At 39.6% G+C, this 13,299-nt stretch overlaps 1 protein-coding gene across 7 annotated transcripts in view; it reads left to right on the top strand.

Moving 5' to 3' along the window:
- Nucleotides 1-13,299, top strand: part of LOC127436514 (FYVE, RhoGEF and PH domain-containing protein 4-like) — a 28,777-nt gene that overhangs the window by 6,078 nt on the left and 9,400 nt on the right. For 3 of the 7 annotated variants that reach the window (XM_051690757.1, XM_051690759.1, XM_051690758.1), the window contains exons 1-13: nucleotides 874-1,256; nucleotides 1,627-1,762; nucleotides 2,752-3,094; nucleotides 4,239-4,331; nucleotides 4,785-4,930; nucleotides 8,270-8,426; nucleotides 8,842-8,980; nucleotides 10,583-10,641; nucleotides 10,982-11,128; nucleotides 11,724-11,896; nucleotides 11,994-12,024; nucleotides 12,102-12,185; nucleotides 12,554-12,679. In XM_051690757.1, the coding sequence (XP_051546717.1) occupies nucleotides 905-1,256; nucleotides 1,627-1,762; nucleotides 2,752-3,094; nucleotides 4,239-4,331; nucleotides 4,785-4,930; nucleotides 8,270-8,426; nucleotides 8,842-8,980; nucleotides 10,583-10,641; nucleotides 10,982-11,128; nucleotides 11,724-11,896; nucleotides 11,994-12,024; nucleotides 12,102-12,185; nucleotides 12,554-12,679 (1,986 nt within the window). In that variant the 5' untranslated portion in view covers nucleotides 874-904. Of the gene's footprint in view, nucleotides 1-873; nucleotides 1,257-1,626; nucleotides 1,763-2,751; nucleotides 3,095-4,238; nucleotides 4,332-4,784; nucleotides 4,931-8,269; nucleotides 8,427-8,841; nucleotides 8,981-10,582; nucleotides 10,642-10,981; nucleotides 11,129-11,723; nucleotides 11,897-11,993; nucleotides 12,025-12,101; nucleotides 12,186-12,553; nucleotides 12,680-13,299 lie in introns of those variants that run through there. The other 4 variants (XM_051690761.1, XM_051690756.1, XM_051690763.1 and 1 more) reach the window with 4 other exon arrangements.

The raw sequence follows: 13,299 nt of genomic DNA, 5'->3' as shown, positions 1-13,299 counted from the left end.
TTTTTTTTTTTTGTAAATTTGCAAAGATTTCAAACAAACTTCTTTCACGTTGTCATTATGGGGTATTGTTTGTAGAATTTTGAGGAAAATAATGAATTTAATCCATTTTGGAATAAGGCTGTAACATAATAAAATGTGGAAAAAGTGAAGCACTGTGAATACTTTCCGGATGCACTGTATACACATACATATACATTGAAAAAATGTGAACTTTAAAATTAAATTTGCGTATTTATAATGTATTAAACAAAATTGGACAGATTACATTTCTTCGAACTTGACGCGTTTTAAACTGGATTTTTTTTTAAAGATTTCTCATTTTTATCACCTCGTTATTTGTCAAGGACCCAGTTATTGACCAGGTTAAACAATACAGTTCACATAACCCAGTGACCCTACAGTGGGGCATGTTGTCACAAAGAAAACCTGTTGTTTATTGAGATTGATTTGAGAAAGATATTTTTAATATTTTACTACCTGAAGTTACAAAAAAAGTCCACAACTTAGCTGTATATAAAATGTACAGTATGTATAAACCACATGTGACAACTTACCCCGACATTTATGAAAAATACACTTTGCGTTCAGATCTATTTTCATTACATAGTTAACCCTTGCCTGAATGCCTGGTTTTATGTTCACTTGTTTCCCCAAAAGCTGTAGCAAGAAATACAATGTTGTACTTTTTGTTTGGAGAACAGAATTCACATAAAGGATCCTAATTTAAGATTAGTTATGAACTGGTCTTAGATTTTTAAATTGCTGTTTTGTTTCTAAATGCATAGCAGTGCAAAAGAGGATGTGTGTTACAGTGCAGAGAATAGAGGAAGCAGCGTCTTTCACTAAATGTTTAAACTGTGAAACCCTTGAGATGTTGCTTTCAGTTTAGACTCGCATTCAGTGAATGTTACCGATCACTCGAATGACTTTAACACATTCACTAAACATTGCATGCTGTAAAATGAAACTTTATTTGCCACTCTGTTGCTTAAACATTATTCGAATACATCCCGAATCACTTGGTTCAAACTGTACATTTGGATGTAAACAGTGTTTACAATGTGTGGTGGTTTACTCTGTTGTTTGTGACCTTTCTGTTCCATTCTGGTTTGAGTGTATCAGTGGCATCTGTGTGTTGACAGGAGATGTTGGAAGCCTCAGGCAACGTGATGGTACAGACAAGAGTTTAAGGGACAGGACGTCAGTTCTAAGAAAGAGCGCGGTGTACACGGTCTCACCAATGCCGCCTCCAACAGGTTTGTCATGCAGAAACCTTTTACGCTAATTGAGTTGTATATTTCTTAATTAGTGGTATTTGCTAAGGCAAGAATCACTGTTACTCTTGCTCATACTGAGGATTAGGGGTATTTCAAAGTGATATTTAAGGTTGTTGCCTGGCAGATGATGAAATAAGTGAAAAATGCCATAGGCTTACATTAAATAGAGTCATATGGAGAGACCAGAAAATCATAGAGACTCGTGGGTGATCTTTGTCCTACAACCATCACCCTCAAAACTAAACGGATATAGTATTAGACAAACATTGTCTAATATAAAGTATTGTAAATGGGTTGTGACAAGTATTATGTGTATTAGATTAGAAAGTAAGATTCTTTTTCACTTCAGTGCTTCCAAAAACAAAATTCCAGTGTCCATTGAAGATTTCAGCTGGAAACATCATGGAAAAGGAGGTAACCGTGAAAAATATAAGTCGAGGGAGGACTACTGGCGTGTCAAAATACTACAGACATTCTGACAAAAGGTACAGTATGTAGTGCTTCGTGTGTCTGTGTGTGCATGAGAAATAATAAGAAAAAATATTTCCACATTTTAAAATAAGTGTTTGTCATCAAATTCAAAACTATTTTTATTTTTTTACATGGAGTACCTTTGGAAAGTTGACACATGAGATGCTATACTTCATCTAAAACTATTTTAAACAGAGTTTTGCTCGGTTTAAAATAATTATGCATGCAGTTTTATGACCTATTAATTGAGACTACATGGAATATTTGTACTTTTAAAAATTTATTTGTCAGTCACAGGACTATATATATATATGTCAATGAAAAAGGTGATTTTAAATGCAACTAACCCAAAAAGCACCTAAATATACACTTTTCCTTTTACGTTCATATAGATTTTAAACTAAAAGCTTAGTCTTATGGTGCCTTGATCCTGTCACAGAAGAAGAAATGTAAAAACAATTATTTAAAAAAGGTATATTTCACTTTTGTGACTTTATTTCTCATAACTGCGACTTTATATCTCGCAATTGAAACTTTATTTCTATATCTCACAATTGCAGGATTATATCTGAGACAAAGTTACAATTGCAAGTTTATATCTCTTAATTATCAGAAAGAAAGTCGCAATTTTGAGAAATAAACTAGCAATTTTGAAAGTCACAATTGCAAGATATAAAAATCACAATTGTGAGATATGAAGTCACAATTGCAAGATATAGAAATAAAGTTCCAATTAGGCTATGAGAAGTAAAGACACAATTGCGAGATATCAAGTCAGAATTACCTTATTTTTTATTGCATGGTGGGATAAAGGCACTATAGAGTCCTATGTAAGCGTGTGTGTGTGTGAATGCTTCATAAACAGGGCAGTGTGGAGAAATTCACCCCCTCATTTCTCTTTGTAACCCTCTGCTCTGCCTCCTACACTTTCACTTCCTGTTGAAGTGCTTGGCTTGACATTGACAAAGTATTTCTAACCTAAAACTCTCTGCCTCACTTCCAGTGCCACCAAAGCTACACCAGGTTCTTCTCCACCTAAACATCTCATAGAAGATCACGTTAACCCTGAATGTTCAGACTTTGAAGCCAAACAAAGAGACGGTGTCTTTGATCAGGTGTCCTCTCAGGACACCGGTTGGCCTGATTGGTCGGGTTGGTGGTCAGAGGAGGTCAAAGGGGAGGGAGGGTTTGAAAAGCAAGAGACCAGCACAGAAGTTGAACACCCACAGATGCCATCAGAAACCAGCAAGAGTGAAAGTCTTCTCCAAAATCACAAAGATACTCAATGGCAGGAGAACTTCACAGATGAACAGATGCAGAACGTGGAGAAGGATGGAAACAAACAAGTGAGTGATACTGCATTTCAGGACATCAAATGCATTACATCTAAACGTATTGGAACCATCCTGAACAAACAAGGATGCATAGCAACGCCCTGGCAACAACTAAGAACACTTTAGCAACCGCATAGCAATGCACTTAAAACCACCCAGAACACCTTAGCAACCGCATAGCAATGCTCTGGCAACCACTCAGAACATCTTAGCAACCACATAGCAATGCATTTTAAACCACCCAAAACACCTTAGCAACCGCATAGCAATGCCCTGGCAATCTCTCAGAACATCTTAGCAACCACATAGCAATGCATTTAAATCCATTCAGAACACCTTAACAACCGCATAGCAATGCACTTTAAACCACCCAGAACACCTTAGCAACTGTGTAGCAATTCCCTGGAAACCACTCAGAACACCTTAACAACCACATAGCAATGCCCTAGCAACCACCCAGACCACCTTAGCAACTGCAATGCACTTAAAACCATCAAGAAGACTTCAGAAACTGCATAGCAATGCCCTGGCAACCATTAAGAACACTTTAGCAACCGCGTAGCAATGACATTAAAACCACTCGGAACACCTTAGCAACCACATAGCAACACCCTGGCAATCACTCAGAACAATTTAGCAACCGCATAGTAACACGTTTAAAAACACACAGAACACCTTAGCAACCACATAGCAACACCCTGGCAATCACTCAGAACAATTTAGCAACCACATAGTAACACATTTAAAACCACTCGGAGCCTAAAACCACCCAGAGTACCTTAGCAACCGAATATCTACACCCTGGCGACCACTGGCACACCATTGTGGCAGCAAGTAGTAGTTTAATACAGGCAGGGTATTCAGTTTTGCATTATATTCCTCTAAACCCTACATTATGTTGTTTGGAAAAAAAAAAAGAAGCAAAACAGTCTAGTGAAACCAGCATTGGGTATTTTTGTTGTCTGTCTGTCTGTATTTATCAGAACCTACCCATCTACCCAACCGCATAACACACTGTTTTCCACTTAGAGCGTAGTTCGATGGTAGTGGCTTTCTAACAATAGTTGTAGACATAACACAAGTGTAGTGCCACAGAACACAGACAGCAGAGAGTCTTTCAGAAAGAGTACAGGAAATAACATGTCATTTTCAACAGGAGGAGATTAAAGAGCTGAAACTCTATAAGATAGCTAATGAACTTCTGCAGACGGAGAGGGCGTATGTAGCCCGTCTACATTTACTGGACCAGGTCAGTTACTGTTAATTTAGTTGAATGTTTTTGAAATTTTTCTGGTCCTAAAAAGTATTGGGACACTTTAACTAACTACAGTAGATGCCCAATATCAAACCATGTGGCATTTATTTTAAATAAAGATAGCACAAGCACACCTTTCAAGCAAAACATGTCCATAGTTAATATGCTGCACTCCACCTGTGTGAACTTGAAGGGAATTGACTTCACACATCCACTAAAAATCACTGTGACACCAGTTGGAAAAAGTCATTGAGCAAAAATGGCTCAGAAATGTGAAGTTAGTTGTGAAAAAAGCTCAAGCAGCATTTGATTGCAGATGCCACTTGTTTTGTTATTTGGTTATCCTATGTAACGACATTCAGACATTTTCAAGTGTGACTCAATTGTCCAAATAATTGTTAGGGTTACCGTAGCTGATCATAATGATTGTGTACTGTGTGTTTGTAGGTGTTTTGTGCTAAATTGGCAGAGGATGCTGGGAAGGGAACATATCCGCTAGATGTTGTGAAGGGCATCTTCTCTAATGTGGGATCCATCTATACCTTTCACAAAGACTTTCTTCTGCCTGACCTGGAGACACGGATGAGCCAGTGGTGAGCTTTGACTCATCAGACAAGTCTTTCATCTTTTTCACTGGTTGAACTCCCTTTTTGGTCTGTCTTTAAGAAAGTGGTGATTAGAAATTAGTGTCATTGATTAATTTGTGTGTGTGTGTGTGTGTGTGTGTGTGTGTGTGTGTGTGTGTGTATATATATATATATATATATATATATATATATATATATATATATATATATATATATATATATATACACATACACACACACACACACTGTATGTATATATTAAGGCGGGAAAATTTAACCTGTTAATTTCTGCGATTTAATATTTTTAATGTGTTAAAAAAAATGCAATTAATGCAGTATCTTTTTTTTTTTTTTTTTTCTGGGCCTTCATGCAGTAGGAGAAAGGTGTCTCGAGTCGTTCCTGGCAGGCTACTCATTAGGCTCAGATTAGAGTGTGGGTGGGGTTAGCGCATGGCTGCTGCCTGCCAGGAAAAAACCCAGGCACCTTTGTACAATGGGCCTGCAAGTGGGCAAGGGATACGGGCAAGATACTGCAGTTTAACATGTACATATTTAAATAATTTTTAAAAATGATGACTAACCAATTTCTTGCAAGTTCTTTGAGACAAAGTATAAAGTAAATATATTTATAATTTTTTTTTTTATGTTTGTTGTAATGTATCATGTACTGTAAGTTAATCACGATTAATTGCAATTAATCAGAAAAATGTGCAATTAAAACATATATACAGTATATTTGCCTTTATGAGGGTATATATATATTTTTAATACAAATGACTTTACAGCTACATGTCACTACAGTATCTGCAGAGGCACTAAAATCAATAGAATAATATAAATAAGAGGAATTCACTAAAGAAGCATTTATTGCCCCGAGCATTTTAACCTCCTGAGACCCCGGCATGACAGCTGTGTGCATTTTCCATTTCCCTGTTTGATTTGTAACTAGTAGGACCTAATAAACAAGCAAAAAACTTAGTTTTGAATTTTTAAGTAATACCAAGCTATAGAAAGCTTTTTTTTTTTCATCAAATAGTTTGTGTCCAGGAGTGTTGGTTTTTCATGTTTTTGGGACATTATAGACATTAAAGCTGATTTTCTATAAAGCTGAATAAATAATTCTTATTAGAAGTAATGGCCAGCATCATCAAATCACTGCCAACCATGTTAAAATAAAATTATACATTATAAAATTAAATGTAGGAGATCAGCAGTTACAGAAATACTCAAACCAGCCCATCTGGCACCAACAATCATCCATGTGATTATCTAATCAGCGTGGCAGCAGTGCAGTGCATAAAAACATGCAGATACGGGTCAGGAGCTTCAGTTAATGTTCACATCAACCATCAGAATGGGGAAAAAATGTGATCTCAGTGATTTGGACTGTGGCATGATTGTTGGTGCCAGATGGGCTGGTTTGAGTATTTCTGTAACTGCTGATCTCCTGGGATTTTCACTCACAACAGTCTCTAGAATTTACTCAGAATGGTGCCAAAAACATCCAGTGAGTGGCAGTTCTGTGGACAGAAATGTCTTGTTGATGAGAGAGGTCAACAGAGAATGGCCAGACTGATTTGAACTGACAGAGTCTACAGTAACTCAGATAACCGCTCTGTACAATTGTGGTGAGAAGAATATCATTCTGAGATGCGGGTTGGTGCTGTTTCGGCGGCACGAGGGGAACCTACACAATATTAGGCAGGTGGTGTTAATGTTGTGGCTGATCATTGGGGGCCTGGGAAGCTCAGCGAGTAAAGACACTGACTATCACCCCTGGAATCGCGAGTTCGAATCCAGGGCGTGCTGAGTGACTCCAGCTGTGTAATAATCATAGTGTGGTTCTCGCTCTCGCTGGGGCATGTGGCGAGTTGTGTGTGGATGCCGCGGGGAATAGCGGGAAGCCTCCACATGCGCTATGTCTCCGCGGTAACGCGCTCAACAAGCCACATGATAAGATGCGCGGATTGACGGTCTCAGACGCGGAGGCAACTGAGATTCGTCCTCCGCCACCCGGATTGAGGCAAGTCACTACGCCACCACGAGGACTTAGAGCGCATTGGGAATTGGGCATTCCAAATTGGGGAGAAAAACATTTGTGGCTGATCGGTGTATGTGGACATCATGTTTATCAGTACGCTGACACACGAAAAATGAATGGATTTTTTAAAGCCGCATATCAAATGAAACTTGAGACGTTGCTCTTTACAACCAAAAAGGTTTATTAAAAAAAATAAAATAAATAAAACTAAGACGTTTCTTACCAGAGGCACTTTTGTTGGCGCTGCACCCGTATTAGTGCTTTCTGCATATCAACGTCATGCTGTTGTCACGTGACATGGTGCGCCAGAAGTTTAACACTTAAATAACAGTGTAGTGTGTTGTGAACAGTATTCAGCCGGTTTTAATTCATTTAAATTATGTGTTGCATATAGCGAAGCCAAAATGCAACGTCCACACGTGGACGCGGGGTTGCACAAGGTTAAATATATGGGGCATTTTTATTTAATTTTTTCAGTTTCTGTGGCATTGTTGCCCTGGTTAATTTCTACCCCTGCTGTTTAAGAATATTTAGAGTGAGTTTTCATCAATATCCGATATAGATGGACATTTGAGGAATTTTGTAGTCGAGTACTCTCACCCACAAAAACAAGTAATCGATTACTTGTACATTAAAATGTAAGTAAAACATAACGAGTATGACACGTACCTGAAATGTATATTTTCAATTAGAGTTTTATTCACAAACATTACCAAGAATGTTTTAAAGATAATGTTGACAAACTATGCTTTTCTTTTGGGGGAAAAAAAGAACATTGTGCATTGATAAAACTGGATTTCTTTTTTTTTTTTTTTTTTTAACAGTAAAAAAACATTCGCTCTCACCCGGAGCTTACAAAGAAGCCAGTAGCCAGCGGTCTAATAAGCTTCAGAGTTTCTCGCACCCCTTCGCATTTTCTTTCCATCATAAAAGCAGATCCTCTTCCGTTTGTTTGCGTGACTTCAATAAGAACCGAATACAAATAGAGTAGAATTCAATAAAAATCAAAATGTTACAAGTATTGCCACATTTGGCTTTGCTTGAAAGCACAGATGCCATATCCAACACCTCAACGATACAGATCCAGTGGACTTAACTGTAACTTAACTGCGAAATTTGGTAAGATATTCAGAGGGAAAGTGTATTACTCAGCATTGCCTACGACAGGAAAATCAGCAAAGGAAAATCAATTTGTGATATTCGAGTATTGCTTTTAGTAGTTGACTAGTTGGTGCAGAACAAGTACTCGATTAGTCGATTACTTGTGGGTGTCTCTAATATCCAACCTCTCTGTCTTTCTGCAGGGAATCCACACCCCGTATTGGGGACATCTTAGCACAGCTTGCGCCCTTTCTGAGGATGTACGCCGAGTATGTGAAAAACTTTGACAACGCAATGGATCTACTAAAGCAGTGGACGGAGCGGTCAGCGCAGTTTAGCGCCATCATTCAGGACATACAGGTGCGCGTTTTTGTACATTTACCTAGACAGCTGATTTAAATGAAGAAAAATGTTCAACACGGTATGTTTGGAATGGCTTACTAATCATACTGCATACTGTAAAACTAGTATGAATGTAAACAACCAGAGCACACTGCATGAGATACTATATCCCACAATGTGCTTGACTTGACCTTCCATTTGCATTGAGAGGAATAAACCAGAAATTATACCAACAGCAATTTTTAAAGCAATATTCCAGGTTCAATACAAGTTAAGCTCAATTGTTGCATAATGTTGATTACCACAAAAATTCTTGACCCTCCTTTCCTTTAAAAAAGGAAAGATCTGGGTTGTAAAAAGTTCAAAACAACTGTGTGTATGTCTGAGAACTGGACACGTTAACTGGACTGAATTGTGTCCAATGTTTCTATAGAGTCTGGAGTTCTGTGGAAATCTCACTCTTCAGCATCATATGTTAGAGCCGGTGCAGCGGGTTCCTCGATATGAGATGCTGCTCAAAGATTATTTGAAAAAACTCCCAGAGGATGACACGGACCGCAGCCAGGCCGAAAGTGAGATACACTACGCCTTTTGCATTAATAATAATTGTATTTATTTATCACATTATACATTTGCACATATACAGTGAAATTCTTTTTTTTTTCACATATCCCAGCTAAGCTGGGGTCAGAGTACAGGGTCAGCCATGATACGGCGCCCCTGGAGCAGATAGGGTCAATAGTGGCATCTTGGCGGTGATGGGGCTTGAACCCCCGACCTTCTGATCAGTAACCCAGAGCCTTAACCACTGAGCCACCACTGCCCCATTATTCATAGTTCAACTGTTCCTTTAGTTACTCTAGTATTTGGTTAATTCAGTTATATTTCTTCTATTTCATAATTTAAAACTAGCTGCTCGATTTTGGGCATTTTTATTGCAGTCGTTTAACATAATTTCAGGGAGTGTAATATTCATAAATTATAATTGTAACAGGGTTTAAAATGGGCGAGGAGGCGGCGGGAACCGACTGAACAGTCAAAATAATGTGTAATGAAAACTTAAAGACACACGGCAGCTGCTTGTGGCTTTGTCTCTCTCAAACTGCCGCATCCGGCTCTGCTTTATCCCTCTCCTCGGCTCATTAGCCCAATTGGGGACCCTGACCTGGCCCTCCTCCTCGCTACACTCCTCCCTCCTTTGCCTCTGGCCGGGGATCCCCCAGCATGACGTACATCCCACCCGCCTCCTTTCCGAGGGGGGCGTTTCCCTTCCGGCCGTGCCTGCCGGCAGGCTTTCCCCGCATTTCGAGACCCGGGAGGGAGACAAGGGGAGGGAAAAGGGGAGAAGGAAAGAGTGAGGCAGAGCGACAGTGAGAGAGAGAGAAAAATTGCTCACTGGTTCCCAGACACACCTTCGCCTGGTCCTCGACCACTCCTCCACCCTCTGGCGGACATCAGCTGCTCCTCCCCAGACGGACCAGAGTGGGTCCTCCGACCCCTGGCGGATGGAACGTCCCTCTGCGTTCTTGCGGCCGGGAGCGAGCTCCTCCGCCCCTGGCAGTGGCTCCACTGCTCCTGGCGGCTGGCAGCGAGCCCCTCGTACCCTCAAGAATGGCGGCTGTTCTTCCGCGTCATGGCGGCCAGTAGCGGCGACTCCATCCCCCGGCGGATGGCTGCTCCTTTGGGCGGATGGCAGTGACGAGGACTCCACAACAGCACATCCCTCCACCCTTCCGGGTTTCAGAACCAATGAAACGGGTTTAAAATGGGCAAGGCGGAGGCGGGAACTGGTTGAACAGTCAAAATAATGTTTAATGAAAACTTAAAAAGACACAAACATAAAGACACGTGGCTTTCTCTCTCTCGAACTGCCTCATCCGGCTTTGGCTTTATCCCTCTCCTCGGCTGATTAGCCCGACCGCCCTCCTCATCACAATAATGAAATTCAAATGTTTAATATTACAGTTCTCTTTATTATAAGGTTTTGTCACAATTTGACACAATTTTACATAACTCTACACTTTCTGTAATGTCATATTGTGGGCACTTTCCATGAACAGTTGAATAATAAAATAAGATAAAATGAGAATATTGTTTGGTTCACAACTGTTTGATTTTCAGTTCCATAACTTGAATGCCTCAGCTCCGGTACCACTTCTGCTTCTTGTTTCCAGAGTCTCTGAACATCATCTCAATGGCTGCAACTCACTCCAACATGGCCATCCGCAAGATGGTGAGAGACACTCACTTGACCTGGTAGAAAAGCAGATTCTTTGTGTATTCATGGCTTTTATCTATGCACCAAACAGTTTTTTCTGTACTTAAAGCTATTTTTTAGATCATAAAATTTGATGTGGCTTTTCTAGCTTTTGCTCCTTTAATGTTAGAAGTGTGCTCTATATGAAGTCTTAATGCATTTCGTATTCAGAAGTTCAGCAATGTAACAAACAATGCTGCGCCAAACACCAGTCCAAGTTTCAAAAAATTATAATCCAATTGTTCAGGTGCATAGGTTTTCAGATGTCCAGGTTTTCCCTTCCATATTCAGAAGTTCTCCATAATTTGTTTCCCAGGAGAACTTGAAGAAACTGATGGAGATCTATGAGATGTTGGGAGGAGAGGAGGACATTGTGAACCCCTCAAACGAGCTCATCAAGGAAGGACAGATCTTAAAGCTCGCAGCTAGAAACACGTCATCCATGGAGAGATATCTCTTCCTGGTTAGTTTGGTCAAGAATGCCTCGTACACACAGCATATAAATTAGATTTATTATTTTATTTTATTTATTTTTTGCGTTGAAATCTGATCCATTTGATCCCTGTGGTCCTCATGAGATGCATAAGATATTATATTTTGCACTTTCATGCACGTGATGTGTCCGAAACCACTCAATCAGTGCACTACATGACAAGTGCCACATAGTTGATTATAATAGGGAAAAATGAGTGAGCTAAAAGGAGTTTAGATATTCAATAGATGTTATCGAAAACTTTACTTAACTGGATTTCTAAAAATCTGGTTTTAATCAGATTTCAAACCACCAACGAATATGGAATGGGTTTGTAAAAATCTGCATTTCGGAAAAAAGCTAAAGCAGCACAGCTGTCCTGCCCAAGTTAAAACAGTTTCATAGACAAAGTAATGTTGTTTACTATAATCACTTCTTGGTGTTCTTGAAGATATAGCCGTTGTATTTAATGGGCCAAATCTTAGGGGCTGTTCAGACCGAACACATTTTTGCACAAAAAAAGCTTGACAAAGAACAATGAGTAAAAGGTTTTTAAATAATTAAAGCTTTGCTCTTCTTTTTGCAGTTTAACAACATGCTGTTATACTGCGTGCCCAAGTTCAGTCTGGTGGGTCAGAGGTTCACTGTGCGCACACGAGTGGGTGTTGAGGGCATGAAGGTACTCGAGACTTCCAATGATGACTATCCTCACACTTTCCAGGTGTCAGGCAAAGAGCGTACACTGGAGCTGCAGGCCAGGTGGGGATGGCATGTTGGAACTTCTCATGTGTTCTCTCAATATAAAGAGATCATTTCTGTTTTACTTGACAATGATTGCCATTTTTATTGTTCACAGCTCAGAGCAAGACAAAGAGGACTGGATCAAGGTAACCATTTGGTTCATGAGCTATATAAAGATCAGGAAGATCAGGCTTTAGTTTATATGCAAGTTTGTGTTTTATAGGCATTCCAAGAGACCATTGACATTTTTCAGCAGAAGAATGAAACGTTCAAATCGGCATCTAAAGACGTTCTGGATGAGGTGTCTGTAAGTGCAAAGAACCTTTTCTGTATGTGTAGTCTGTACATGGAATTTCATTATATTCCTGTGTGCGTACATACAGTATATTGTATATGTATGCTAATAAAGGTGTGGTTTGGCATAGTGGTGAAAGATCAGGACTGGTCACCTAAAGTTTGTAGGATCAAACCCCACAATTAAATTCAATTTAGATTCATTACGAAGCACTAAGAATAGAGTAGAGCTTTACAAACCCCTAGCGAGCAAGCCAAGTGCAACTACAGCACGGAATAAGCGGAGTTGAAGAGGAAATCCATATTTCACTGTTTTGTTTTAGATTAAGAAACTTCCTTTATCTGGCTTTCCATGTTTTTTCTTTGTTTTTGTTTTTTCAGAAAGAGGAGTTGGGAAAGAGAGCTCCGCGTTGGATTCGGGATAACGAGGTGACTATGTGCATGAAATGCAAGGAGCATTTCAACGCTTTGACTCGCAGGAGACACCACTGTAGGGCATGTGGATATGTGAGTTTACAAACAAACGTTTACCTAGATGGGAATTTCTGTTTGCTTGTATTGTTCTAAAATTAAAATAGTAATTATTATAGACAAACTCTAACTTAAAGGAATATTCCAGGTTTAATACAAGTTAAGCTTAATCTTGACAGCATTTGTGGCATAATGTTGATTAACACAAAAAAAAAAAATTCGAACTCGTCTCATCTCATGTAAAAATCACGGTTACCATACATTAATGCGCTTACGATATACACTCACCGAGCACTTTATTAGAAACACTATCCTAATACTGGGTAGGGCCTCCCTTTGCTCTCAAAACAGCCTTAAATTCTTTGTGGCGTGGATTCCACAAGATGTTGGAAACATTCCTTAGAGATTCTGGTCCATGTTGATATAATTGCATCACGTGATTTCTGCAGATTGTCAGCTTGGTTGGGTCAATGGATTCATGCTGTTGGCGCCAAATTCTGACCCTACCATCTGTGTGCCTCAGCAGAAATCGAGATTCATCAGACCAGGCTATGTTTTTCCAGTCTTTTACTGTCCAGTTTTGGTGAGCCTGTGCCCACTGCAGCCTCATCTTTCTGCTCTTGGCTGACAGAAGTGGAACCCGACGTGGTCTTCTA

Source organism: Myxocyprinus asiaticus, chromosome 47 (genome assembly GCF_019703515.2).
Source record: "Myxocyprinus asiaticus isolate MX2 ecotype Aquarium Trade chromosome 47, UBuf_Myxa_2, whole genome shotgun sequence".
Lineage (NCBI taxonomy): Eukaryota > Metazoa > Chordata > Actinopteri > Cypriniformes > Catostomidae > Myxocyprinus > Myxocyprinus asiaticus.
The sequence above is the reverse complement of the archived record's forward strand: the minus strand, read 5'-3'. Positions and strand labels throughout refer to the sequence as shown.